Source organism: Neofelis nebulosa, chromosome 15 (genome assembly GCF_028018385.1).
Source record: "Neofelis nebulosa isolate mNeoNeb1 chromosome 15, mNeoNeb1.pri, whole genome shotgun sequence".
In the NCBI taxonomy this organism is placed as follows: domain Eukaryota; kingdom Metazoa; phylum Chordata; class Mammalia; order Carnivora; family Felidae; genus Neofelis; species Neofelis nebulosa.
The window spans coordinates 26,610,382-26,637,688 of NC_080796.1; the positions used below are offsets into that span (position 1 = coordinate 26,610,382).

The following is a 27,307-nucleotide window of genomic DNA, read 5'->3' on the forward strand; positions in this document are numbered from 1 at the left end:
AAGGGACTTTCTTCTCCATTCCCCTTCCCCTTCTCAAGTCCGGTGTGAGATCTCCTGCTTGCCCCAGCGGTAAAGAGCTGCCTTCCCACCCCTACCCAAGGGCCAAGAATTTGGGATACTTTGTTTTCATCAATGTGTCAATTGAAAGAACCTATTTTACTAGTCTTTTAAAAGCAAGATAAGTTGGGTGTTGAAGTTTTAAGTAGAATCTCTTTCCGTGTCTGAGTGAGTGTTATTAGTTTTAGAAGCATCCTCTTGTCGTGACCCAATTATGAATGCTCTTGAGTTTAGCAAGGACAAAAGTGATGAAATTTGCATGAGATAGAATAAATATCTTATGAAGAGTGAAAGAGCGTGAGGAACACACATGATGCAGAAGGGGACTCATGTATAGCAGCCTTTCGGTAGCCCAAAGGTTCAAGGGAACAGAACTGATATCCTTTGCCTGATCTTAAAATACATGGATAAGAAAGGCAATCTCTGTAGACAACACACACACACCCCCAACCCAAAACACACAATTCCTAGGGCTTCCATTTTCTGAATGTTAATCACTTACGGAGCAGTGATTCTCAGAATTTCTTGAGCTTTATAGATTTTCTGCTCTCATTTGTTACACGTTATAACCGTGGTTCGTTCCTCTTTAAAACGTACGGTATGTGTTACGTGTGTATGTAAGTTCAACTGACTTGAAATTGATCTGGTTTGACGTAGATATCGTCATTCATACCACGGGGAGGGATGGAAAGAAAGTTGAATGTCACTGATCGATCTGAGAGTAGGATCCAGAAAGAAGCAGCTTTGGTTCCTAATCAGTTTATCTTCAGGTATTTGAGGAACCAACCCGGCAAGACTTGGCAAATCTGGGGTCACCCCAGGAAAGCAAAGTGGTCATTTGCCCATATCTCAGCATGCATTGTAATTTCCTATTCATTTCCTATTTTTCATTCAGATGCTCTCATACTTCACTAGGAAATGATTTGGTTTGGGACCTAGAGCCAGATTTCTCTGTTGTTGTAGAAAGATTTCCACAGAAGCTGTGTTCTGGGGGCCTCCATCGTCTGTGGGAGGGAGTACAAAGGTTTATGTCTAAATATTGTACTTAGGTCACTTCTAAACTCCCAAGGGAAAATTCTGAATTCCCAGTTCACCAAAAGGTTAAGTGCTAATTGACTCAATGACCACCATCCTGCAGAAAAGTTTTCTGAGATAAATACTAAAGGTTGAGTTTTGACTGGTGCTTAGATATTTCCTAGTTGCATTAAAACTAACTCGAGCAGACGGCACAGCACACTGACCTGAATCACACCTGTGAGTTTTACCTTCTAAATTTGATTTTGTTCTTCATCTCCAGGGCCTTAATAAGAATGTGTTAATGCACATGACTATTTTACAATGATAGCTCTAAATAATTTATTTTTTATTTCAAGAAAGAGAAATACACCTTAGAAAAACAAAACCCAAGATTTTATTTTACTTTTAAAGCCATATTTTTGTGCCGGTAGCACTTAGATTATTCCATACGTGAGATCCATATCTGCATTTCATTACCTGGGTTTGTTCTAAAGAAGATTTATTTTTGTTCTGTGAATAATTTTTGATGGTTCTTGTACATGTACAGATATAGATACGTTTGAGGTCTTTTATTGCTATTCCTACAAAGAATACAAATAAACTTTAACTTTAAACATTTCAGACTAAAGTTGCCACTGTATTTGACATGTTACCACCTTACTTCGAGCATGTATCTGGATGATTAGAACACCTGGCGAAAAACCAGAAAGGACGTGCTTACGGGAACATTCTTCTGAAGTTCTGTCTTAGCATTGAGGACAACGTGTTGGAGAACTTCCCACCGGACAGGCAAAGAGTGTTCGGATGGAGGAGGACAAACCCACCATTAATGTGTCGTATTGCGAGGATGCCCTCGGAGAGCTCCTCACTCTGGACGGCCTGAGGTCTCTGTAACAGCTCGGGTGGCTAGTGAGGAAAGTGCCCTCCGCTTCTCCGGAAGTGTGGCCTCCCTCCGCTTCTCAGCCACCACTGTCCTCTCTTTCTTCTCCAGGGAGATGAATGCGGTTTGTTTCAGGACTGGTGTTGTCTCGTTGGGGTTTGGGTGCCTGTTTGGTTGTCATTCTCAAGGTTACTGTTCCCAGATGCCTCCATCTTCCTCTGCTTACCTCCTGCACCCTATAAAATCCAGGGATGCCAGTTTTTCCTCACAGGTGTAGCTCTGTAGTCACCTCTTCGTATATCCGGAGTTATTTCTGAGCGCCTGGAACAAACGTGTGTTCTCATCTGCTAGCATCGTAGACCAAAAGTCACTCAAAATCCAGACAAGATGGTGTGAGAAGGCTCCGGGTCTGCCGACATGGGCTATTTTTTGTTCACTTCAAAGCCAACCCATTTCAGTCTGAATTGCTCGTGACCTAACGTAAGCTTTAAGACTTCTCGGATCTGAAACAGCAAACAGAGAGAAACTGCCGTTGCTGTCTTGTGACCTCCCGGCCTAAACTGCCCACCGCTATGCCCTTTGTGACCAGCCATACCCTTTCTTTTTCTTACCTACGCCCCCCGCCCCCCACCAGTCTCTGTGAAGGATCGCACCTACCCCAACGGGAAAGTACATGAATCAATTGTGTTAGGACAGGAGGACCACCGCCTCCACCACCACTGCCCACCCCCTCCAAGGGGGGGGTCCGGAGAGTCTGATGACAAACGGGGCTGAAACAAATGACTTACCGGTGCTTCTCAGTCCCATTTATCAGAATCACTACTGAACTTTGAAATCAGAAAAGATGCCTCTTGAGCTCCACCACCGACCGGGTCACTGATCTCTCTAGGGACTGGGGTTGGGCTTCCCCGCCCGCTTCCCCAGGCCGTAACTTCAGCTGGGGTTAACAACCACTAGTGCATATTGAGCCCTGAGCACTGGGTGCATCTGTTACAATGTCTCTCTGTCCCTGTCCCTGGAATGGGGACAAGCTGGCTGCAGGTGTGTTTCCTTGCCTTCTGTTTTCAATTTAAAATGCGGCTAAAACTAATGCTATATACTCTACCTTCCGACACACACATGGTTGCCACCATTTCCACCCTTTAAAGCTGTGAGGCAGAAATTGTCCCCATTAATAGGGAACAGATACATTCCCACAGAGGTGGCCAGAAGGCGGAATTCCCCGTTTTGACCCCAATTTTCCCATTATTGGCTTTACTTTTGCAGAGAAGGAAGATGGTTTCCGGTTTGGTTCCCTCCCACACCCAAAAAAAAAAGAGTCCTTGACTTTTGGAAACCCAGTACTCGGCACTGCGGTCTTACTGAACTTCTAAAATAACGATCCGATGTCCAATTGCATCACTTGCATCATTTGCACCTGTTCCTCTTTCAACAGCGAAATGCACGGAGGGCTCGCTCGTTCCTCCCCAGGGCCCCGGACGGGCCTGTGCACGCGCGCGTGCACGTACACACGCACGCGCACACCACCGTTCTTTCTAGAAACGAGTTTGTGAGGTTTTAGAACGAGTTGCCAGGGGCTCTTTCTTTGGCCTGTGAGTAAACTGCAGTGAGCTACCAGATAAATGCCAGCCTCTTTTCTTGTAACATCAGGATTTGGTTAGATGACCTGTAAGGAACTCTCTAACTCTGACATCTTAACGATCATTCTCTGGTATAATTGAAAAACGTGCTTCAAGCTTTTGCTGCAGTATTTAGGAACACTTCTTCCTCTTCACAATGTCCCATCTCATAATACTTTAAAAGAACAGAGGACTGGGCAGGGTGGGGAGCCTGGAACAAATGTATATTCGGATGAGCAACAGTGATGCTGGTAATAATAGCTAATGTTTGTATTTATTGAGCACTTACTACGTGCTAATTTGCTAAGCACTTTATCTGGAATATTTCACTTAATACCAACCATATGAATTAGGTTTCATTGGCCCTAATTCGTGAGAAAACTGATATTCAGAAAGATTAAATTACTTGCCCCAGGTCGCAGGACTAACAAGTAGAAAGCCAGACCCCAATACAGGTCCTTCTGATTACGCTGTCTTCATTTAAAACAAACAAACAAACAAACAGCTCAAGAAACATGTTACAGAGAGAAGAAAAAGATCTGAAAAAGTCTCAGCACAGGCACCAACCTGTCACCATGTGCCAGCGTGGGAACAGCAGTGGGAACAGAGGAGCTACTGTTCCCAAGCTTTTCCTCCAGGTTTATTGGTTTTGACGGTGTCACCTTGCATTGTCAAGCCATCTGACCAAAAGCAGGGGTGGTCTGAAGTCTCACCTCACTCAAAAATTGGTCTTTCACATCTTCTGGGTCCAGGAGAGCTGGGATGGTAAAATCTGCTTTCAGGATTCCAAAGACCTGCCCTGAAAAAGAAAGGGCTGCCTGGTTCAGAGAAAATTAGCCTATTGTCGTCAGACGCTTGAAGTTCTCAACAGGACTGCCCACTGGACACCACAGATGCTGCACAGAGATTTAGGATTTCAAAAAGGAAGAGGAAAGAAACTGCTGGGCTGGAGGATGCTCAGCCACAATTAGGACTAACCAGCCAGTGGCCGCGGCCAGGCAGTCCTCCCCTTCTCTGTCTCTCCTGTATTTCCCCCCTTCCTTTTAACAAATCCATTAAGCAGATACTCCGCACCGTGCTGGAAATACTCACCTATCCCTGGGCCCACATTTTAAAGGCCAACGCTACCCCGGAAAGCTCTAAGTAGGTTCTCTGAGCCAATAAACACGCTCAGCCTTGGGCCACGAGCCGCTGTCATCTTCCCGGGAACTACATGCAGCCTCGTGACAGGGCTACCCTGTATCTGTAGAGCATTTTATAGTTTATGACGCCCCACTGCATAATTACCTCATCGTTGGCTCGCAACAACCCCGTGATGGAGGCAGGGTAGTTTTTACTGCACCTCTTCTGCAGCTGAGGAAGAGGAGGTTCTGAAGGGAGGATACTTGCTCCCCGAGCTTTAACAGTAGTCAGGTCGCTAGCTCCAGGCTCCTCGCCCTTGTTCCTTTTGTTCCGGTTCCCTTCCCTGCACTTGATGCTGTCTCACGAAAAGGTCTCGGGTGCCCTGTGCTAAGGAGCGGCCGTCCGGATTTAACTGCTCCGCTGTTCGGAGCGGGTCCTTGGTGACCAGAGGCAGTTACCTGATGCTGGCGCTGGAGTTTTGCCTTTAGACTCTGGGTGTTCGGGTGAGCTCACGCGTTGGGCCTGAGTGGCGGCAGCTGTCTCTCTCATAGCACTGCCACCTCCTTCAGTGGTCACAGCTATAGGAGGGGGAAATAAAGGAGTCATTGCAAATACGGCCGGGAGCAGGGTGGTCTGAGATTGGTGGCTGCCCCTGAGCTAGAAGACGGGCACGGAGAGCCACCGACCGCTCTGCACACAGCCGCTGCAGAGACCGACCGTCCGGGCCAGATCTTGACCCGCCCCCACAGGCTCACATACCCAGCCCCTCGGTTGTTACGCCATCGTCCCCCAGAGAGCGTCCCTGACAGCAGGACTTGTGGGGCCTGGGCAGTATTATGAGAACTCTTCCCAGGGGCAGATGTTTTCTTTCACACCCCAGGGGCCCGATGCCCTCATGGCTCTGCCGGCGTCCCGGAGCCCCCACCGTTGGCAGTCAGGGACCCCTAACGTCGCCATCAAGAAGCAGCACTTCAGACTCAAGGTATTCCAAAACCAAGCTCAGCCTCCCCCCAACAACCTCCTCTCCCCTATGTGGCTGCCCGTCTCCTGAGGCCCAGAGACCCCAGGGTCCTCAGCTGCTCTCTGACTCCCTCTCCTGTCCAGTCACCAAACCCCTGTCGGTGCCTTGCAAAGGTCTTTTTTGTTTTTTTTTTCCAAATATGGAACGATCATATTGTTTTTGTGGTATATTATTGTAAAATATTTAAACAAAAGTATCCCCTCCCCTGACCCAGGGGCAACCACTGTTAACAGTTTGCTATAGAATATTCTTCACACACTTGGGTTTTATAATTTGAATGCATAAAGATCTACCTTACTCTCTTTAAACGCTGCATAGTATTTCATTGAATGTACCATAACTTACTTAACCCATCTGCTTTCAATGGACATTAGATTGCCTCCGACTTCTCACTGTAATAGTGCTGCAATAAAAGAGCCCTGTGTGGAGGACGCATATGTAAGTGTGCACCTCGTACTATTATTTCTTAATTCCCCAAAACAGGGCTTCTGTCTGAGAGGGTGTTTCCATCTCAGAACAGACACGCCGCCAGAAGGGCCGCTCCAGTCTGCTCTCCCATCCAGTGCCTAGGATCGCTGATTTTTCCACTTTCTCATCAACACGTTCACCCCTTCCAATCTTTGCCTGGCTGGTAAGTAAAAAAGTCGTTTTAAAAATTCATCTCGCTTTTAGTTTGGATTTCTGTGATTCAGTGAACAAAGCTGAGCTTTTTTTAAAAATGTGTTTGCATCTGTATTTCTTCAGTTAACGTCACTTGCAAACAGCCTAAAACCAATTCCCTCCCGCCCCTCCTCACGCTGCTGGCCCCACACGTGCCCTTCCTGCCCCTCCTCTCCTGGTCGGCCTCCTGTCCAAATGCCCGCTTCTTTCCCCGCCCGAAGCACTGCACATTCCTCTGGTGAAATGAATCACTTTGTACAATCCAGACACACAGAATGGGAGAAACACGCATAGTCTCATCACCCGACTGTAACCACTGTCAACATTTCTACACATTTCCGTCCAGTCTTTTTTTGCTAGGCACAGGTGGGGGTTTCCCTTCCGTGTGCCGTTGAGTGCACTACATGTATAATGTTGAACCGCGCTTTGCCCCTTTAACGCCCTGTCACGACAAGCATTGTCCCCTGTCATTATAGCCACCTTGCTTCTATCAACTACGGCTCTGAGCGTTTTGCTCGCTTGCTGAAAACCTCCGATGCCTCCACCTGCCGCAAGGTCAAGTCCTTCAGAATTTGTCCCTCTTTCCCTCTTCCTTTGTCACTCCCTCCCCAAATACGTGACCTACACTCTGGTTACATCAGACTGCTTTCATTCCCAAACCACACGTTTTCACACCTACTCGTTTTTGCTGTGCTGTTCCCTCTGCCAGGAAGAATGTTCTAGTGTTTGCTGCCTAAAATCCTCCATGAACTTTTTGTCCAATTACCGCCACCTTTCCAGGCAAAATGAATGAGTCACTTTCCTGCCAAGGCCCTCAGGTCACACTTCTGGCTCAGCACTTATCAGACTGTTGTCTCTATTAGTCCCTATTAGACTAAGCTCTTTTAAAAACAGGAAACAGGTCCTGCTTTCCTTGGTATCCTCAGTTCAATGCCTTGTTCAAAACCAGCACTCAGGAAGTGACTGTTGAATTCAATCATCCACCAACGTGTAAATCACTGTTCAAGGCCTAGGAAAGATACAAAGAGGCACAAGACAGCCCCTGCCCTGTGAGATTCCACAATCTCAATAATTCATAATCTGATCATTCATAATCATTTATAATTAATAAAATGAGAACGAGGCCAGCCCCGTCTGTCGAGTAAGGACAGAGGCGGGAGATGGAATGAATCACTAAACATTTCACTAGTGAATTGAGATTAGAGTAGTATAACTGCCATTTATTGAGCATCTGTCAGATGCCAGGCACTGGACCATAGCTCATGACACTGGTATTTTTCTTGACTTCAAAGATGAGAAAAAATGAAGTTCTGAGAAGTTAGGAAACTTGCCTAAGGCCACACTGTCAGTAGTAGGGTCAACATTCCAACCCTTGGCTATCAGACTCCTACAGCCCAAATAGCCTGTTTCTCCCCTGGATTCGCCCCCCCCCCCCCCCGCCCCCTTAAATTATTACCCAGTGAGGCTGAGCAGGTGCCCTGGCTCTGGCTGCACCCATAGAGTGGACAGGAATGCAGCCAGGGCAGGGAGACTGTGGCCCAGCACACGACCCCGCCCTCAACCTCCTGGCCTGTAGCCTGGGCATGGGGCCTCAGGCTCTGTCACCGCAGAGGAGCAGCCGGGCGCCGGGGCCTGGCTGGTGTGGCGTCCCCAACCCGCGGCGACTCGGGCGGTTACCTGTTTCACTTAGCCGTCTCCCAGGCGTCCTCCCCGCGTGCGGCCGGCTGGGGGCTGCCCGCTCCGGGAGCGCGGTGAGCGGAACGTCCCCAGGCGCTCTCTTCTGTCCCCGGGAAGCTCCCTGGAAGCCGGGAGCCGCTGTCTGGGGCCGACCTGGGGGAACGGAGGGTGGAGCCGGGCACGGGCCCCGCTGCTGCCTCCCGCGGAGTCGCGGACTTGCCTTCGGTAAGGGGGACCTCCGGGGACGCGTGGACGGTGGCAGGGCTCGAAGTGGCGGCCAGAGCGGGCCCGGCTCCCCGCTCCCCCCCCGGGGGGGATAGACAGCGTCCCCGGAGGGCGAGCCGCGCTCCGCGGGGAGGCCCGGGCCGTGGGGCCAAGGTCGCGCTCTGGACAGTTACCAGCAGGGTCCCGGTCCCTTCCTCGCGGGGTAAGGAGTCCCCGGGGCGCGCAGGCTGGGCCGGAGGCCGCGGGGCAGCCGTCCCCCTGGCTGGGGAGCCGCGGGGCTCTCGGGAGCGGGACGCGCGGGGGGCGCACTTGCCAGGCCCGGGGCTGACTCGCTGCGGGAGCCGCGCCGGGCGCTGGTCCCGGCGGCAGGAGAGAAGGCTCGCGAGGGGCGCCCCGCGCCCGGGATCCCCACCAGGCCCGGGCCGTGGGACAAGGAACCCGACGGGTGGCGTCCAGCGGCCGAGGCGGGGCGCGCGGGGCGCGCGGCTCCCGGGGCCCTGCGGCGGCCCTGCGGTTCTTCCACGCCTGGCCCTGCGCTCCCAGTGCCGACCGGGCTGCGCCCGGCCTGGGGCGGCCAGACAGGGGCCAGGTTAGACCTCACGTGGGAAGCAGAGGACAGGATGGTACCCAGTTTCTCTACCGAATCTGACCACAGGCCCAGGCCCTGGCGCTGTTGCCGTCAGGATGAGGGCCACGTTCCTTCGCAGCTCACAGGGAGTTCTCCTTGTAGGATCAGGGTGTCCCCGCTCAACGCTAAGCACCGCACCCCACCTGCAGCTCCTACCTGCACTCCCCCCGCTCCCTTTTGCAAGCTAATTCCTTCTCGTGGTCCAAAACACAAACAGAATCACTTCCTCCAGAAAATCCAGATGATTACAGGGACTGAGACACTCCCCTCCTATGTCCCCATTATGCCTGTGCCTATACACACAACACCAACTATCAACACCTTGGGCTCCTTGAGAGCGGCCCCTGATTTTTCTTTGTGTCCCCAGAATAAATAAAGCTCTGTGCAACTATCAGCAAGTTCCCTAACTTCTCTGTGTCCTCAGAAAAGGCAAGAATACCTTTGTCAGATATAGGAATCTGCAACAAAGCCAGGAGAACCGTGATTCTGCCCTCAACTACCCTACTTAGCTTCAGAACTCTTGGAAAGCAAAATCAGGTAATAGCTATGAAGATGTTTCAGAAATTTAAAAATGCTGTAGGAGGGCAATCACTGTGTTTCCCAACATGTCCCCACACATAGTCCCAACAACTCATCTGGAATCTTTTCTCCACCCAGAGGAGCCCAGAATCACAATGGATTCGACAGGCACCTCTCTTGTGGTTCCCCCTCTGGATGCTAAACCTCAAAGGCCTCTCTGATGACTTCTCAGGAGCACTGCCCAGAGTCTTCCCCTCCGTCTCCCAGGCTGGCCCTCATCACCTCACTGGGGGTGCACACAGCTTCTCCTGAGCCTCCCACCCTGGAACTGCAAGTTAGTGGCCCAGGTCAAAGGGGGAGGTTGATGGCAACTGAGTCCCCCTTCTCCAACCCCAGCTGGCCCTGCAGGGGATGGGGGTGGGCTGGAAAATCCTCTTCTGGGCAGACCCCACGGGGCATGCAGGTGACCTCTCCAGCTCTCAGACCCCGAGACCTTGGGACCCAGCCAAGGACAGGTCCAAAGCACCCACACAGAACCGAAAACAGGCACGTACTTGGCCTGCGCATTGTCTCCACGGCCACTTCTGAGGAGGGAGCGTGAAAGGATGGCTGGAGAGCTGTGGGCTCCCAGTGCCCAACGGAAGGGTCTGCGAGTAAGGAAGGAGAGTGGTGAGGACAGGGCCGACCTGGCACAGAGCGCCCCCAGGTCTGCCTCCCCTAAGGCCTGCCGGCAGCCCCACCAGCTGCCCATCTCAGCCAGCTCAGTGTGCATGCGTGCATGTGCGTGTGCCGGCTGCGGGCGGGGGCTTGCCGTGTCTTTAATCCTCAGAGGAGCCCTGCAAGGGAGGGACCATCATTCTTCCTTGGTAGATAAGGATCCCCATTCTCATCAAATCCAAACCACCAAAAGAAACAGCCAAGAACAGGCATATCACAGAAAGTGGATTAGCGGCTGTCAGGGCTGAGGGTGAGGGAGATTGGGGAGTGACTGCTCGAGGACAAGGAGTTCCTTTCGGGGTGACAAAATGTCCTAAAATTAGTGGTGACGCTTGGACACCCCTGTGACTACTAATAGCCACTGAGTTAGACACTTAAGAAGGGTGATTCTTAAGGTATGTGGACTATATGCCGTAAAGCTGTTACAAAAAGTAAAGAAGACTGGAAAGGAAGAAGGGAGGGGAGAGAGAGGGAAGAAGGCAGGAAAGAAAGAAAAAAAAAAAGAGAGAAGAAAAGGATAAGGCAGGACGCACCTGTTGCTGAGGACACACTCTACACAAGATCCAGAATAGCCAGGCAGGCCTCTGGTTCACGTGCACTTAGAGTTCAACAACACTGACAACCGCTAACATCTGCTGGGCGCCTACTCTGTGCCAGGGTCTCTGCTAGGTTTGTTCTATACATTCTCATTCAGTCTCCGAAGCCATTTGTTAAATATATTTTCCAGGAGAGGAAAAGGAGGCTCAGAGATGCCACCATGCACCTCATTTCTAGCAAATGGTAAAGCCCGTGTGAGATTCCCAAGTCCATGCTTTGAACCTCTGCATTGCCCAAAAACTAATCACCGTTGCTAACTGCTAATGCCCTGAGGCTCGATGGGCTCCACTCCTTCTTTCAGGCTCCCTCAGAAGCTCCTCTTACCCTCAGGGTCTAGAGGTTCTTCCTTGGGTCCAACCTCAGCGTCTCCTGCTGCTCAATAAACCCATGTCCCATCCCGTTCTACCCTCGGTAAGCCCAGGGCCCGTGGGGACAGACTGTCACACACCATAGAAGCAGATGAAGGGTCTCAGGGAAGAGCAGGCCAACGAATACACTCGGGGGGAGTAGCGCGCGTAGGTGCGGAGCCCCGCACACAGTCCCGTCCCCAGCTCGGGCACTTGAAGCCAGGTGGGGATGCTGGCACCCAGGTTGCTCGACCAGCTCAGAGACCCAGAGGTCGCGTTGAAGTAGAGGCCGATCCAGGCCTCGGTCTCACTCGTGATGGACTTCAAGGCCTCCTTGCCCGCCTCGTCGGTCACCATCTGCAGGTCGGCCAGGTCCGTGTGGTGGCTGTGGCAATACCGCAGGGCCTCCGGCCAGGTCATTTCTTGGTCGAATCGCAGGAAGGTCTGTCGGCCAATCTGGACCACAGCTGGGGGCAAAAAACAGGGAGACCGCAGGCCTGAGGTCCTGGATCTCTGACAGACCAAGCCTCACTGCTCCCCTGGGACAGAGTTCGGGTCTGACTCGGGCCCTTGTCCCGGACCCTGGGTGTTGGATTTGAGGAAACCCACCATTTTATAGGCAGACTAAACACCACATTGGGAGAATGGATGGGCTATCATGGCAGCAGCGGAGAGAATGCAAATTAGGAAAGGCGGGGATGAAGAGCCCTGCTGGTGGCTAAAGTCCTTACAAGCTAAGTCTGAGTTTCCATTTCTTCATCTGCGCAATGGGGATAATAGCACCTAGACTAATTTAAAGGCCTAAATGAAACCATGTATGCAACTGGTTTCGCACCGTGCGTGCAAATAATTAGCACTTGATTAAAAGGTAGTGACCCTTTATGGGGAGGGGAGGAGGAAAATGGGACAATCCTACTTTAGAGGCAGCCTCATCTGTGATTTCCAGCAGCTCTAACTATGGCGCTGGCTCTCAGGAGGCTCCAGGGCTAAGGCAGGAGAGAGAGAGGGGGTGATATCCATCATATCTGGAGAGCCAGGGAAAAGACAGAGCGTGCCCATCCCAGTGGGCCCGACTTCCAGCGGGGCTCAGACAGCCCAGGATGCCGGCCTCCCGTAGCCCGCACCCTCCCTCCCCAGTCTCTGCGGGAGGCTGGCCTGGGCCAACCCCCCACGACCGCCCCTTGCCAGGCCTGTCTCATGTGTAGCACACAAGCCCACGCATCCGATTCTAAACAGTGGGAGCCGGGAAAGGATGTGGTGCCAGATCCTGAGGGACTGATTCCAGAGACCCGATGAAGGAAACACCTCTATTTGCAGAACAGAGAGCCACATCCTCAGATTCAAACAGGGCCTCCCAAACTCTGACACATCCTGGTTCACCTAAGCCCGGCAAGATTTGCCTGATGTTTCCCTCATTTTCCCTATCTAAACTGATTTTTTAAAGCTATCCTCTATGCAGCGAGGACTCCCCAGCCCCGAGCTATGCATGTGGCAGACGTCATCTTTTTAAATCCTCATTATAATCCTGAGAGGTAGATGCTATCAACCTCATCATACAGGTGGGAAAGCGGGGGCCCGTGTTGGTGATGATGTGCCCAAACTCATGCCGTATTAAATGGCAAGATGAGATTCAGACGAGGTCCACCTTGGACGCCCGGCCATCTTCACTCTACAGCTCCGTATTTCGTAGCGTGCGGAAAACCGGCTCTATAAAGCAGAGGGAGTGGGGAGTGCATTCCCTTTGTCATGGATTCTTTATACCCGATGTGAAGAAAGTTTAAAGAAATATACAGCAGGGGGCACCTGGGTGGCTCTGTTGGTTAAGCATCCGACTCTTAGTTTCAGCTCAGGTCGTGATCTCGAGTTTCATGAGTTCCAGCCCTGCGTCGGGCTCTGACGGTGTGGAACCTGCTTGGGATTCTCTCTCTCCCTCTCTCTCTCTCTCTCTCTCTCTCTCTCTGCCCCTCCCCTGCTCGCTCTCTCTGTCTCTCTCAAAATCAATCAATAAACTTAAAAAACAATTAAAAACAGAAGATTCCAGGGCAGGAATATCAGAAGGGAAGTCCCCCTCACCCACCACGGAAGCGGGGGCCTCACCAGAGCTGGGATGCAGCCTGGGCCATTAACGGCCCCTCTCTGGTTGGAGACCTTGAGCAAGTCCCTTCCCTGTCTGGGTTCCTCTGAATAATAAAACTGGACTGATTCTCTCCACGGGGTTCAGCCCGGGGACAGCAAAGCCAGAGGATCCCTCAGCCAGGCCAAGGGTAGGGAGGAGCAGAGGGGACACAGGTGGCATGACCCTGCCCGCCAGCCCAGGTGGACAAGTCAGAGGGCAGGCAGAGCTCCCAGGTGCGTACCTGGCTTTGGAGAGGTGGTTGGGCTGAGAGCGGGCTCTGTGGGGGTGCGGTGCCCCACAGCAGGGTCTGGAAAACAGAAACAGAGCACGCGTCACGGGGAGGGAACCCCTGCAGGCACCGGGAACCAAGCGGAAGCCAGGAGATGCCTTGGGCTCCAGGGTAAACAGCTTTCTCCATCCCTGTGACATTTATTCAAGAAATATATACAGGGCGAGAAATATATACAGGACGAGAAAGAGGGAGATTGAGAGACAGAGAAAGCCCCTGTTTTGTGGCAGACACTGTTCTAGGCCTGGGGAAAATAGCAGAAATTAGACACACAGGATCCTGGCTTTTGAAGAGAATATGAAGGAGCCAGCCTTGCAAAGTGGTAGAAGGAGATCCCCAGGCAGAGCGAAGGCCAAGCCCCTAAGTGGGAAAGGGCAGCGTGTGTCTGAGGAGCAGAGCGCCAGTGTGGCCAGGGGCAGGGAGAGGAGATGAGGCCAAAAAGGTCAGGCAGGGCCTGGTCGGCCTCAAAAGGGACGTGACCCTAAGTGCTAAGCCACCTATTGAATGTGTTGGAGCAGAGTGACCTGGTTTGTATTTTTAAGAGCTCATTCTGTGTTGAGAACTGACTGTGGGGGCAGGGCAGACCCTCCCCCCCCCCCCCCCCAAAGACCAGGGAGGTGGACTTGTGGAGTCAGGACGTGCCTCAGTGGAGCCCAAGGACACCAGAGGGAGGAGGGGAGAGCCTGCGCCCAGGGCCCTTTCTTTGAGGGGCTCCCACCCCTGCACATCCAGCACTCCTGACTGTCTCTACTGGCTTGGGAATCTGAAGGTCAAGCCTCGCCCCCGTGGGCTGTATTTCAAGGCCCCATGACAGGCGCGGCGTCGCGGAAAACAGGGGAGGTGTCCGGCTGTGCTCCGTGCCCGTTTGAGGGGTTTGGGTGACACAGAAAAGCAGAAGTTGGCGCTTTTGACCAGAAAAGTGCCCTCTGGTCTGTAACTATCCCCCTGTGTGATCCCCCCGGGACGGTGGCATGGGCAGAGAGGGACCAGCAGGGGCAGGATGGGGCCAAGATGGGGTCAGGACGGGGCCCTTGAGCACCGCCGATTTCCTGCTGGGATGTCCGAAGGGGTTGGTTCCCATCCACTACTCTCCCTGCCACCATGAGAGGTAAAACCGGACCTGTGCTCTGTGGGAAGAGCAACGCTGAATTCCGCTGCCTTTGCTGCGTAGATGCAAGCGGATCCCCCACCCGCTTTTCCTTTTTCCTCCCTTTCTTTTCCCTCTTCTCCCAAATCCCTAACCGGCAGGAGGGGACAGCCCAGATTTTACCTTCTCTCCACGCTGATTGGCACTTGTGTCTCTGATGGAGTCGGAGGAATGAGGGACAGAGGAGATAGAAACCAAGGCTGCAGAGACGCGTGTAGCAGCGGGGTGAAGAGAACAGCGAGTCGTCCTCGTCCTGGGAAGGACGTGAGAGGGCCCGCCCCCCACCCCACCCCCCACCTCCCACCTGCTCGGGAGAAGCCACCCCGGAGGAAGAGCGGGCGCAGGACCGGACTCGAACACACGAACACACACCGTAGTAGCAGATGAAGGGCTTCTGCGCCGTGCACGAGGCGGCCCCGAGGTTGGGGAAGACGGATACGGAATACAGAGTGGCGCAGACGCCCTCGGCGAACACCGGCAGCGAGCTCCACACGGGCGCCGCGAAGGTGGAGCCGCTGGACCAGCTCAGGCCGCGCACGCGCACGTCGAAGAAGAGGCCGATCCACGCCTCGGTGCTGCTGGTGAGGGAGTAGAGGGAGCTTATGCTGCTCACGCTGTTCATGCTCTGCAGGTCGGCCAGGTCCGTGTGGTGCCGCCGGCAGTACCGCAGGGCCTCAGACCAGCTCAGCGTCGCCTCCACCCTCGAGAACGTCTTGCCACTGTTCAGCAGCCGCAGGGCTGAGACAGGAGAGGCCGTTGGCGCATGGCTGCCCCCAACCCACCCCTGGTCCCCAAAGAGCTTCCGGCCTCAACACAGGGAGCCTCCCAGGCCTCTCTTTTCCCCCTGCTCCACCCCTTACCGCGGGCTCTCCCCTCGCACACAGCTGTGCCTCTGGGCCTTTGCACAAGCTGCGCTCTGGGCCTGGAAGGACTGGCCACTTCCCACCCCCTGCTCCCCCCAGTCCCTCGTTCTCCAGGGCCCTTCTCTCCCCACTTGCCTTTGCCCAACTAACTGCTCAGCCCTCTGCCCCAACCTCTACACCCTTCCCATTTGCTCAGTGCCCCTTTGTTAGTGCTTAGTAACAATACCCCGTGTTAACTGAGCCCTCACGGCTCGGTGTGCCTGCAGCTCATGGAATCTTTCCAGTAACTCCCCAGGAGGGACATCACCATGCCTGTTTTGCAAATGAGGAAACCCAGTCCCAGAGAGTTAAGGGACTTGACCAAGGCCACCCAGCGGGAAGGGACAGAGCCAGGACACAAGGACCATGGGAGGAGTTTCCGGGGCCAGGCCCTGAATCATAGCAGGGGACCACCCTGTTGTAGGCAGGGCTCAGAACAAGGGCTGCACATGAAAACCACCTGGGGAGTTTTCCGAATACACTGATGTGCAGGCCCACCCCGCAGCAAGGAGCTGCATTTGCTGGGCTGGCATCAGAATTTTGTAAAACCCCCAGGGAAAGGACCTTTTTGTTTGTCTGTCTCCACCACCAGGTGCAAGCAACTTGGGAGCAAAGAATGAGCTTTATTCATTCATCCTTATATCCCCAGTGTCCAGCACATCAGAAGGAAATGAATGGAGGAAGGAAGGAAGGAAGGAAGGAAGGAAGGAAGGAAGGAAGGAAGGAAGGAAGGAAGGGAAAGGGGGGAAGAAACAAGAAAGGAAGGGAGGGAGGAAGGAGGGAGAAAGGAAGGAAGAGAGGGAGGGAGGGAGGGAGGGAGGGAGGGAGGGAGGGAGGAAAAGATGAAGGGAGGGGGGAAGAAGGAACAGAGGGAGGAAGGAAGAGAGGGAAAGGGAGGGAGGGAGGAAGAGAGGAAGGAAGGAAGGAAGGAAGGAAGGAAGGAAGGAAGGAAGGAAGGAAGGAAGGAAGGAAGGAAGGAAGGAACTAATGAGCAGGTCACACATCTCCCAAGAGCCAACCCGAAGCCCCGAGATCTCAATGTTGGCTTCCTTCCTTCCTGACTCCATGCCCTTGTGGGGTCCTCACAAACAGCTGGTCAAGGGCTACTCTGCCCCGTCAGGCCCTGCAGGGGTGGAGGGGGATAAAGGGTCTGGTGCCAGGATGGTGGGGGCGGGGGGGGGGGGTCCCTAGGCCTTAAGGGATCGGCCTCACACCAGATGCCCTAGGAGAGGACAATAAGACTGAAGAACTGGGTGCACACAGTGGCCGGAATGTGTACAATCAGGAGGACAGGGAGAGGGCTGATGAGGCTCTTGCCAAACAGGGCAAAGCTTGTCACACCCACCAGAGTCCAAGATGCTGCCTGTCGCTGAGAAAAGCTGGAGGATCCCTGCATCAGAGAAGGGGAAAAGGAAAAAAAAAATCACTCTTATGATGTGTGATTCACTTTGATATTTTTTACTCTATTCTGTTTAATTTTTTTAAGTCACTGGCTGTGGCCCACTAAATTGCTTTCGCACCCGATGGCTCACAACTTGCAGTTTGAGGAACCCTGGCTGTAAACACTGTGTCCTGACGCGTCCCCGACTCCAGCCTCTGGTGCTGGGCTCCCTGTTTGTGTCCCACTGTGCGTCAGTCACACATATAGGTCCACCCTACCTGTGGGCTCTGTCCTGGGCCTCCCAGCTCATCGAATGGCACCACTCACACGAGCATCTCCAGTCCCAGCCCAGGGGTCATCGCTGGTCCCTCCCTGTCTCTCATTCTTGGCATCCAATTGCATTGCAAATCCTGTCATTCCTCAGATCTGGAACTTTCTTGAACTTTCCGGGTCTTTCCACACCCACTGCCACCCTGGCCCAAGCCACCATTTTCCCTCTGCAGCTGACAGCACTGGCCCCAGAGGGTCCCTCTGCTTCTACTCCCTAACCCCACCCCATCACAAGGGGACCCCCGCTCCTCGTGTCCTGGGGGTTCCCACCTGTGACCACGGCTCCTTACCACACCCCGCGAACCCTGGAGTCCTGGGCCTACTTTTCTCGAGGTCACCACAGCCTCCTGCATGTGTTCCTCACGCACACAGGCTCTTCCCTGTGCCCCGGCTCCCTTTCCTGCCTTTATTCTTTGCAGTATTTCATTTACTCCTTAGGCCCAGCCCAAATCTCCCTGTTCAGGGAAACCCTGCCACCCACGTGATCTGAAGAATCCCCTGCCTTGCCGATCGCTCCCTGTGACTCTTCCTTCTTGTCACCCCACTTCTCTCTTTCACTGCACTGGTCACATCGTCTAATAATCTTGTTTGCTATCTTCTTGCCAAATGTCTTTTCCCCCCATTACAATGTAAGCTCAGTGAGGTCAGGGACCACGTCCGAGTGGCACTGACCAGGCACTTAGTAAATATTTACTGGTTGGATGCATAAGTGAAGAAATGAATGAGTGACATTATATGTAGGGCAGCGAACTCTAGTTCTGGGCCTGGGCCTAGGGTTTGCAGGGGGAAGGAGTGAGGGGACCCCAACCAGGGGCTGAGGCTGAGGCTTCCCTCACCACGCCTGAGCTGACAGCTGAAAAACATTCATTTTTTTGCACTTCGTCTCCCCTTCAACCTCAAACTCTGGGAACCTCGGGGGAAAGGTGCCCCTTCTTCCATCAGACCCCAGCCCTGGGCACGCACGGAGCCTGGCGCCCTCCTGCCTTCATCCCAGGGACAGGCGGGGGCGGCCTTACCTGCGACACAGAGGGACACGGGGAGCCCCCGGACGAGCATGGCGGCAGCACAGGGCGGGCGGTGGAGGGAAGAGTCCTCACCTCTGGCAGAGGCAGAGCCTGGTCTTCTGGGTTTTTATTCCTTGCTCTCCACTCTCCTCCTCTTCCTACCAAAACGGACAGATTTTACTAAACAAATACTCAGTGCCTACTGCGAGCCAGCCACTGTGTGGGGTGCTGGGATGCACCCAGAACTGAGCAGAAACTATCCCTGTTCTGCACGTTTCAGGGAAGCAGCAGGGACCAGGTGGTCAAAGAGCAAAGAGAGGGGAGGGGAAGGAAGGGGAAAGGAGGGGAGGGCAGGGGAGGGGAGAAGGAACTAGAGTGTGTGGCCCAGCCTTTGCTGGACTATCCTCCCTGCTCACCCTCAGCAACCACAGCACCAGGGGGAGACTTCAGGATCCCCATTTTACAGGTAGGAAGGTTGTGGCTGGGAGAAGTGAAATAGCTTACTTAACTACATGGTGGGAAGTAGCAGGACAGCAGCTGAAGCTCAGGTCACGGGAAAGCATGGGGTGGAGGCGATGGACCCTCAGGAAGCCCTATTTCAGTGTCGTCAGAGCCCCCCCCAACCCCCGCCCACCCCCGGTCTGGGCTCTGGTTCCCTGAGGAAGCACAGACCAGAGCCCAAAGCACTGTTTCCGGGGAACCAAGAAGAGCCCTCTCTCTCTCTCTCTCTCTCTCTCTCTCCCCCCTCCCTCCCTCCCTCTCAACATCCTGTTTATTGTCCAGAACTCTCTCCATTGCCTTAAGGACTAAGCTTTGGGAAACCAGAGTCTGGAAGTTTCTTTTCTGGGCTCTACCCCTTCACACCCTTCCCAGAGGGAAGGGCAAACAGCCCCTGTGATTGAAAGGGCAAAGGGAAAGAGGAAAAAAGGATTAATGCTTCAGCACTAACGTCCTGCCACAATATTCTCTTGTGCAGTGCCCGCCCCCGATGACTTCACCCCAGTAGCAGAACTCATTTGCGCCAGGGCCCCTCAGGGCCGCTCTCCAGGGAGAAAAGAGAGCCTGGCAGTCCGGCCTAGATGGTGCCAACCCTCCCACTGGGCAGCTCGGCCATTCGCCCAGGTGTCCTCAGGTCTCCTGATGCAAGGGCCCAGCAAGGCACCCAGGGCTTCCCAGTGGGCACCTAGGGACAACCCCAGGAAGTACAGTGAGTGTGGGGGGGCCTCTGCCGCCCTGGGGCCAGGCACAGCATCTCCCTGAGGCCGCCCCTGGCGCTCCGGGTCCAAATGCCATTTGCCTCTGTTTCCTCTGGTAAACCCAGAGCTCCCAGATGGCAGGAGCTGTGCCATAGTCACAAGGCGCTCGTTCATCACAAGCACAGCAAAACCTCTCAATAGAGATGCAACGTTATGGTTTGTCTTAGGAGGATTTGCTGTTTGGGTTTTTTTTTCTTTTGGAGTCCCATGCCCACCCAGGACTCTGTCTGGTACACCAAGGTCCCGAATCCACGAACGAACGAGGAGGCTTCAGCCAGGCACCGCGGGCTGGTGATGACCGAGGGACGACAGCCCCGCTCCCCCGGTCATGAGCTTCACTGGACTGTGACGGGACAAAAGGAACAGAGACGTACGGAGCATCAGGCTTCCTAAGCGCCCCAGGGACAAACAGTTGTAGGAAGCGATGGGGTTCATGAAATTCCCCATAGCTCCTTTCCCTACCCCCCAGAGTAGGAATGCATTTGCACCTGGATCCAACACACCCTTAGGTACAGGCTCATAACCTTCACTTTCCCACAATCAATATACACCTTTTCTCTTTATTTTTTTAAAGTAGGCTGCATGCCCAGCGCAGAGCCCAACGCGGGGCTTGAATTCACGACTCTGAGATCAAGATTTGAGCTGAGATCAAGAGTCAGACGCTTAACCGACAGAGCCACCCAGGTGCCCCTCTTTTCTCCCAAACCAGCCAGATCTGTACCCGCGAAGTGGAAGCCGCATTGCCCACCCTTGCTTTACTACTCGGACAGGATCCCCGCACCCCGGAGAGCAGGCAGGTGTTCTCCTACCAAGTGAGCTGCTAATGGCTGTCTAGGGTCTTTGTTAGAGATGCACTTTGTGGCCACAGCGCCCCAGCCCAGCACAACTCAGGTGGTTTTCCCTAAGCCTTGAGTCCTGTCAGATAATAGAAAAATATGTAAAAAGAAAAAAAAAATGTATATCGGTCTCTGCTGTTTCTTGGCACAACGCTTCTAAGCCCCTTATAATTTCCTGGTGACAGGGGTGACTTTTGTTCTAACAAGGTGACTCTGGGTGGGCTCCTGGATGGAATGGGAGTTGGTCATCAGAACGTCCGACCTATGATGAAAAGCTTGGAACTGTCAGCCCCGTGCCCTCTCCAGGGTTAACGACTGATCATGCCTACATAATGTAACTTCCATAAAGATCCCCAAAGTACGGGGATCCAAGAGCTCCCGGGTTGGTGAGTCGAGTGATGTACTTGGAGAAGACACAGAAGTTCCTGTGCATCTCTTCTGGCCTCTCTTCTATCCGGCTTTTACATCCTTTTGTAACAAACCAGCCAGCCATCTAGTAAGTAAACTGTTTCTTTCTCCCGGGTATCTAATAAGTAAACTGTTTCTTTCTCGGAGCCCCTCTAGCAAACTAACTGAGCCTGAAGGGCTCAGTTGTGGAGGGAGGTTGTGGAAACCTCCCTTCCATAGCCGGTTGGTCAGAAGTTCAGATAACAACCTGGACTCGTGGCTGGTGTCCGAAGCAGGGGCTGGGGGCATGGTCTTCTAGGATGGGGCCCTTAAGCATGAGATCCCACGCTGTCTGCAGGTGCACAGTGTCAGAGCTGAGTCGAATTGTAGGAACCTCCCCTGCCCCTCCGCTGCCCGAGCTGGTGTCACAGAATTGCTTGTTGTGGGGACTCCCCCTGCCCAGAGGCCTTGTGAGTGTGGCCATGGCGTCAGAGTGAGGGAGACACACAGGAGGACTGGGGGTGGTTTTCCTGAACAATTCCTTACCAGCGTTGCTAATTCCTTGACAAGGAGGGTAATTGTGGCTCTCCTACGACGGTACTTTGAGGACTAAGTGAACTAATCTTCGTAGTGGGTTCAACACACTGCACAATCTCTCGTGAGCGATAAAGCCATGCCTCTTGACCGTCTCTGAGTCAGCCTAAGTGTCCTAAGGTCCACGCACGATAGAATGCACCCATCTGGAGACTACGGTTTGATGGGTTTGTGGCACGTATACACCAGTGGAACTGCTGCCACGTTTGGCCTCCGGAACGTCACCAACCCCCCAGAATGCTCCCTCCTGCCCCTTGCGGCAATCCCTGCCCCCTCCCCAGCTCTAGGCAGCCACCCATCTGCTTTCTGTCGCTATAGATTTGCTTCCTAGCATTTCGTTTGAATGGAATTTCACTCAGCACAGTGTCTGTCAGATTCAGCGAGTTGTCATGAACGTCCGTTCCTCCCTCCTCTTTACGGCTGAGTGCTGTCCCGTGGCAGAAACATAGCACGATTTGTTTATTCCAGCGTGAGGTTATCATGCACAAGCCTCTGTGAACATTCGAGAACAAGTCTTCGTGTGGATATGTGTTCTCTTTTATTATTATTATTATTATTATTATTATTATTATTATTATTTGACAGCTCCTACCACAGGCTTATCTGCACAAACAGCACAGGAGGGCACCAGCCCCATGCAGACAGATGCCCAGGGATCACACTTGATCCTTCCATCCTCACTCTGGCAGACAGAAGCCTCTACACTGGAGACTTCGTGGCGGGCGGCGCCTATGGGAACCCGAGCCACAGCAGGAGCTGGAGCTGGGGTCACAGCTGCAGCCTGGGCCTCGGTTTGAGTCTCAGCCTCGGACTTTGGCCAGCAGAGCCTGAGACCCTTGGCCACGAGGGCGCGAGCATGCCTCCCGAGCTTGGGGCGAGCGGTGCAGGCAAGTTGATTGAATTTGTGGCTACCGGTCTTTGCGATGTTGGGCTTGACGAGGGCCTTGAAGGCCTCCACACGTGCACTCATGGTCTTGGCATTGTTGGCCTGCGTCTTCTTCGGGCGCTTCTTGCTATGCTTCTCGGCAAAGCGTATGTTCTTCAGGAACTTGAGTTCTCTACCCCTAAGAGATTCATATTTTTGGGACTGGGGTTTCTTGGTGCCATTTCTGTGCCGTTTTCGCAACTGGTTGTGCGTGGCGTGGTTCTTGGACTTGGCCATGTCTACACCGAAGCCAGCGGCTCCCAAAGCACCCTGGACCAGAAGAGAAAGAGAAAGACTCGTTGTATGTGCCTACTCCCTCTAGGTGGGTGCCCAGGGGTGGGCCTGCTGGATGGCATGGTGAGATATGTTGAGTGGGTGCTATTAGGAAACTGCTAACTCTCTTCCAGGGTGCTTCTGTCATTTCTACACCTGCCACAGCACAGGAAACTTCCAGGTACTCTGCTACCGTGGCAACATGTAAATCAACTTAATCTTGACTCTGAGCTCTCACCCTGCCAGGTAAGGAAGAAGTTTAGCCTCATCTATTTTCAGGGCTGCTCCCACAACACACACACATGCACGCACACACACGCACACACACGCACACACACACACACACACACACACACACAGTGGGAGAAGAACAAAGCCTGAGTCTCACACTGTGCCCTGTGTGCACCACTTACCACTGAGATCTCCGTTTGCCTGGATAATCTGAGGTCTGCCGACTTCCCGCCCCCTTGGCTGAGCCACCCCAGCAACAGAGCATGGTCCCAGAGACCGGTACCCACCCAGCTGCTCCTCTCTGAGGTCCTTATCCTGCCCAGGGCACTAGAAGAGAGGCACAAATTAATAGCTGAAAACGTTGCTCCGCCATACATATAAAGTACCTAACACTGTCCCAGACCCGGAGACGATGCTTAGTTAATGTTCCCTTTCCCTTAAGAGAGGGGAAAGTTGTTCTCTCCCCTGTGGAGATGCATTTTGAGCTGAAGGCTCAGCCTGACTGATGGTGATACAGAGGCAGCACATCTGCCCTCTGAGAAGCCTCAGTCAGCTGTCTGGGCTGAGAACCGTCCGTCACGCCCACTTGACTCGAAGCTCCCGCTGCACCTTGTTCATTTGGTCGATACTGCAGAGCCGTAAGCGGTATTCCATTTAATAAAGGGACATCTCTGAAGTCTACTCGCTCACCACTGGCCACGCTGAAGGTGGGGCTCTGGGGAGAGAGGCTCTTGACCTTCGTTCCTGTTCTCTGTTCTGAAGCATTTATTCAGGTCGTAACCCAAATCCACTTCGATCATCTTCTGTTGCAAACATAGGTCTCAGTGCCTGGCAAACGGGCAGTTGGTACACATATTTATTGAATAAGTGAATAAATGAATCATTAACTGTTGGTGATTTTACGGATGTGGACATGACTCGCTGAAGTGAATTGTGCTTTGTGGAGCCATTTCTGCTTGAAGGAAATGTTCTGCTACAGCTAGCCCGTCTAATCCCTACACATCTGGGGAAAGCAATAGGGCACCTGGGGTAAGACCCTGGAGCCTTCCTTCACCGGACACTTGGACCCCTTGGGAAGAAGCACCCAGGGTGCTCTGCTCTTGGGCGCCCCCTACAGGCCTGTACGCAGTAACGGACATCCAGTCCTGCTTCCTGTGTCCTAAAGAAACATTCTTCCTGGTGCCTAAGAGGAAGAAGAACCCTTGGACTCTGAACTACCACTGAATGCATTTTTCACTTATTTCTTCCAGTTAAGTGCTGTTTTAGTAACTAATCTGAAAAGAAAGCCAAAATCCTACTGCATTCCTTTAAAAGTAAATATTTCAGCTAATAAATGAAAAAAAAGATGCTCAACATCACGAATCACTAGGGAAATGTAAATCAAAACTGTAATGAGCTTCCAATATACACTCATTAGAATGGGAACTATAACAACAACAACAACAACAACAACGAAAGAAAATAAGTGTTGGCGTGGATGTGGAGAAAAGGGAATCTTTGTACACTATTGATGGGAGTGCAAATTGGTGTCGCCACTATGGAAAATAGTATGGAGGTTCCTCAAAACATTAAAAACAGAACTACCATATAATTCAGCAATTCCACTTCTGGGCGTATACCCAAAAGAACGGAAAGCAGAGACTCAAAGAGATGTTCCTACATCTGGGAAGGAGGTTAAACATGCTGTGTAGCCAGGCTGCCTGGGTTCATTTCATGGCTCCCCCACCTCGGTCTGTGACTGCAGAAAAATGATTCAATGTTTGCGTTAAACAGCTTCCTCATCTGTAAGATGGAAACAACAATAACGCCTACTTGTTTTGTTTTTAAGTTTATTTAGTTTTGATAGAATTCGAGCAGGGGAGGGGCAGAGAGAGGGAGACAGAGGATCCGACGCCGACTCTGCTGACTGCAAAGAGCCTGACTCCGGGCTCGAACTCACCAACTGTGAGATCATGACCTGAGCTGAAGTCGGCCGCTCAACCAACTGAGCCGTTCGGGTGCCCCCAATGATCCCTACATCTTAGGATCGTTGTGTGAACGGAAAAGAAAATAAACCCATCCAAAATGTTTGGTTAAGTCACGACCCGTCTTACTACAGTGATTCCCCGTCTCTGTAGGTGAACTCTTGACCCTAGTTCAACCTGCAAGTAAAACACTGGCAGGGCCGCCAGGAAATCACTGAACCGGAGAATCCAGGCGCACAGGCCCAAAGCCCCTCCTTCCCAGTAGGACAGACCAAGGTCCACGCATGCGCTGCCCCGCCCTTCCGCAGGGACACGAGGCCATGCAGCTGCGGCTAATCCTCACCCCTGTTTGCCATTAACTGAGCTGTGCAACAGGCGGGCGAGACGCGGGGGACGGCAGAAGCTAGGATCTGGATTTGCACCCTTGAGGGAGGGTCTAGAAGGAGCTCAGATGGGGGCCAAAACACGGGGGCGTGTAGCCGTGGCCCCAGGGCTGCTGCAGGAATTTGAAAAAGCAGAGCGTTCTCTCCTGGAAGAATGGGGGATGGGAAGGTATCGACAAATACCCGCCCTACTGGATGGTTTCCAGGGCACAAAGCACTATGAGTGAGTAGAGGGCGTCGGAATGGGTCAATCCATAAAGCTGAGCAGAGAGAAAGCAATGACTTCCTGGAACACTTTGCCTTGATATCACCAGGCATGGTGGTGGCATGGAAGAAAGCTCTAGGCAAGGACCGCAGGGAGGGAGGGGGGAAGGGAGGGAGGAAGGAAGGGAGGAAGGAAGGAAGGAAGGAAGGAAGGAAGGAAGGAAGGCAGGCAGGCAGGCAGGCAGGCTCTGGTATCAAAACATCCGGAGGCCAGCGTCTGGGTGGGAAGGGCTGGAGAACCCTGGGCCTCCGGCCAGGCCTGCCCTGAAAAGGAAGTTCTGGAGGGAAGGGGCCTGAGACCAAGCCTGAGGTCAGTTATCTGGAACTCAGGCCACGGGTGCCACGACCAAAGGAAGAAAATGAGCTGTGCTCCAGGTGAAGTGATGGGTCAGGAAGGCAGGAGAGACAGGTAACATGGTAGTTCATTTTATGTGTCAGCTTGATGGGGCCATGGGGTGCCCAGATATTTGGTGTCTGTGAGGATGTTTTCAGATAAGATTAATATTTGAGTTGGTGGGCTGAACAAAGCTGAGTGTCCTCCCTAATGTGGGCAGGCCCCATCCCATCTGTTGAAGGCCTGAGGAGAAAGAAGCCTAAGAAAGAATTCTTCCTCTGGAGAACTCTGGCTAATACACGTAACCAAGTGGAGGACAAAAGAGAAGGTCCAAAGAATGTCCTGAGGGTTCTGGCACGGCCACAGCAGGAAAGAGGTCAGGTAAGGCTACCGAGTAGAATCAGCAAGAAGCCTCTCCTTGGTATCAGACCAGCACAGCAAAGTCTCCTTCGTGATGACTTCTGGTGTCTAATTCTCTGCGTCCTGATTGCTGAGGGGGATTTATGTACAAAACCTAAGGGCTGTTACATTTATGAATATCCCATTATTTCCTGAGGCAGGAACCCACAGACCTCCGAGAATGTGTTACCTGCACACAGTCTGACATGGTGAAATATCAACTTGACACATAGAGCTCAGAGGACACTTTGTTTTACACTGTTAGAGGGTGTACAGATTTTGGTCCAGTCCAAACTGCTATATATAGTGACAAGGCCGGGTAGAGGTGAACTTGGGCCAGATGGAGCAGAGAAAGCTGATTTGGTATGCAATGCACCTGCTGGGACAGGCTAGGCCCTCTATGCTGGGAGACCCATTTGATATGGCAGAGACAGGTGAACCCCCATCTAGGGCCCAGCATGGAGGGTGTGTGTTGGTCGTAACCCTCCTGGGAGCTTCCTGGGTGCAATCTGAAATTGGCCCCTGTGCTCTGAGGGCAGAGAGAGACTGAAGAAAGAGGCAGTCATTCCAGGATGGTGGGTGGCAGCTTTAATAAGCAAAGGGGACTTACATATGAGGCTTGTCTCAGGCAGCAGCAAGACGAATGGATCCCTGTACCTGCTGGCCATACCTGCAAAGTTTATAAAGAGGCCTTCACAGGGTCTAGTCACATACACCCTGAAGGCGTTTTCAACGCCACGTCGCCATCTCAAGGCTATATCCTTGTGACACGGCCTCCGGGAGCAAGAAAGGCAAGTGGAAACCACATTCCAAGGACAGGGCCGAGGAGGTGAGGAGCCTCCAAGTGCCAGGGTCCGGCTCACGGGTCGGTTGGTGGCCACATCTTTTTGATGACCTTTCCCACCGGGGTGGTCCCACCGATGAGTAGAGGGAGGAGGTCATCTTCAGAGGTACAGGCAGGTGTTGGCGTTTGCAAAGTCTGGCACACGGTGGGTAACATGGCCCGGCCTGGGCCCTGTGCTTGCATGTAGAGAAGAACCTGACTCTAGAGGAGCCGGGGTACTGGGAAACTCACAAGGCCAGGACTGGAGTCCAGAAGAGCATGGCAGAGAACCAGCCCCAAGAACTGGGTTGTGCCTCTCCTCTGGGCCCCCTCCAGACCTGGGCCTACAGACCACAGTGTAAGTGCGGTTCTACTGCTTCTGT

General features: G+C 53.0%; 3 protein-coding genes across 3 annotated transcripts in view; 1 reads left to right on the forward strand and 2 right to left on the reverse strand.

Annotated features, from left to right (window-relative positions):
* RASAL2 (RAS protein activator like 2) overlaps positions 1-6,153 on the forward strand; it is a 359,982-nt gene extending 353,829 nt beyond the window's left edge. The window contains exon 18 of the mRNA XM_058700418.1: positions 1,697-6,153. Coding sequence (XP_058556401.1) covers positions 1,697-1,756 — 60 coding nt within the window. The 3' untranslated portion in view covers positions 1,757-6,153. The remainder of the gene's footprint in view (positions 1-1,696) is intronic.
* CLEC20A (C-type lectin domain containing 20A) lies at positions 1,164-18,307 on the reverse strand. The gene is made up of 8 exons (XM_058700554.1): positions 18,268-18,307; positions 15,011-15,445; positions 13,444-13,509; positions 11,188-11,553; positions 9,980-10,072; positions 5,154-5,273; positions 4,287-4,372; positions 1,164-2,457 (listed from the first exon to the last, which is right to left on the reverse strand). The coding sequence occupies exons 1-8, from the start codon at positions 18,305-18,307 to the stop codon at positions 2,377-2,379; spliced, it is 1,287 nt and encodes a 428-aa protein (XP_058556537.1). The 3' UTR covers positions 1,164-2,376.
* A 1,023-nt stretch (positions 18,308-19,330) lies between these two features.
* On the reverse strand, positions 19,331-22,588 carry LOC131495540 (large ribosomal subunit protein eL29-like). The gene is made up of 2 exons (XM_058700555.1): positions 21,921-22,588; positions 19,331-19,438 (listed from the first exon to the last, which is right to left on the reverse strand). The coding sequence occupies exons 1-2, from the start codon at positions 22,488-22,490 to the stop codon at positions 19,331-19,333; spliced, it is 678 nt and encodes a 225-aa protein (XP_058556538.1). The 5' UTR covers positions 22,491-22,588.
* Between the last annotated feature and the right edge of the window lie 4,719 nt (positions 22,589-27,307).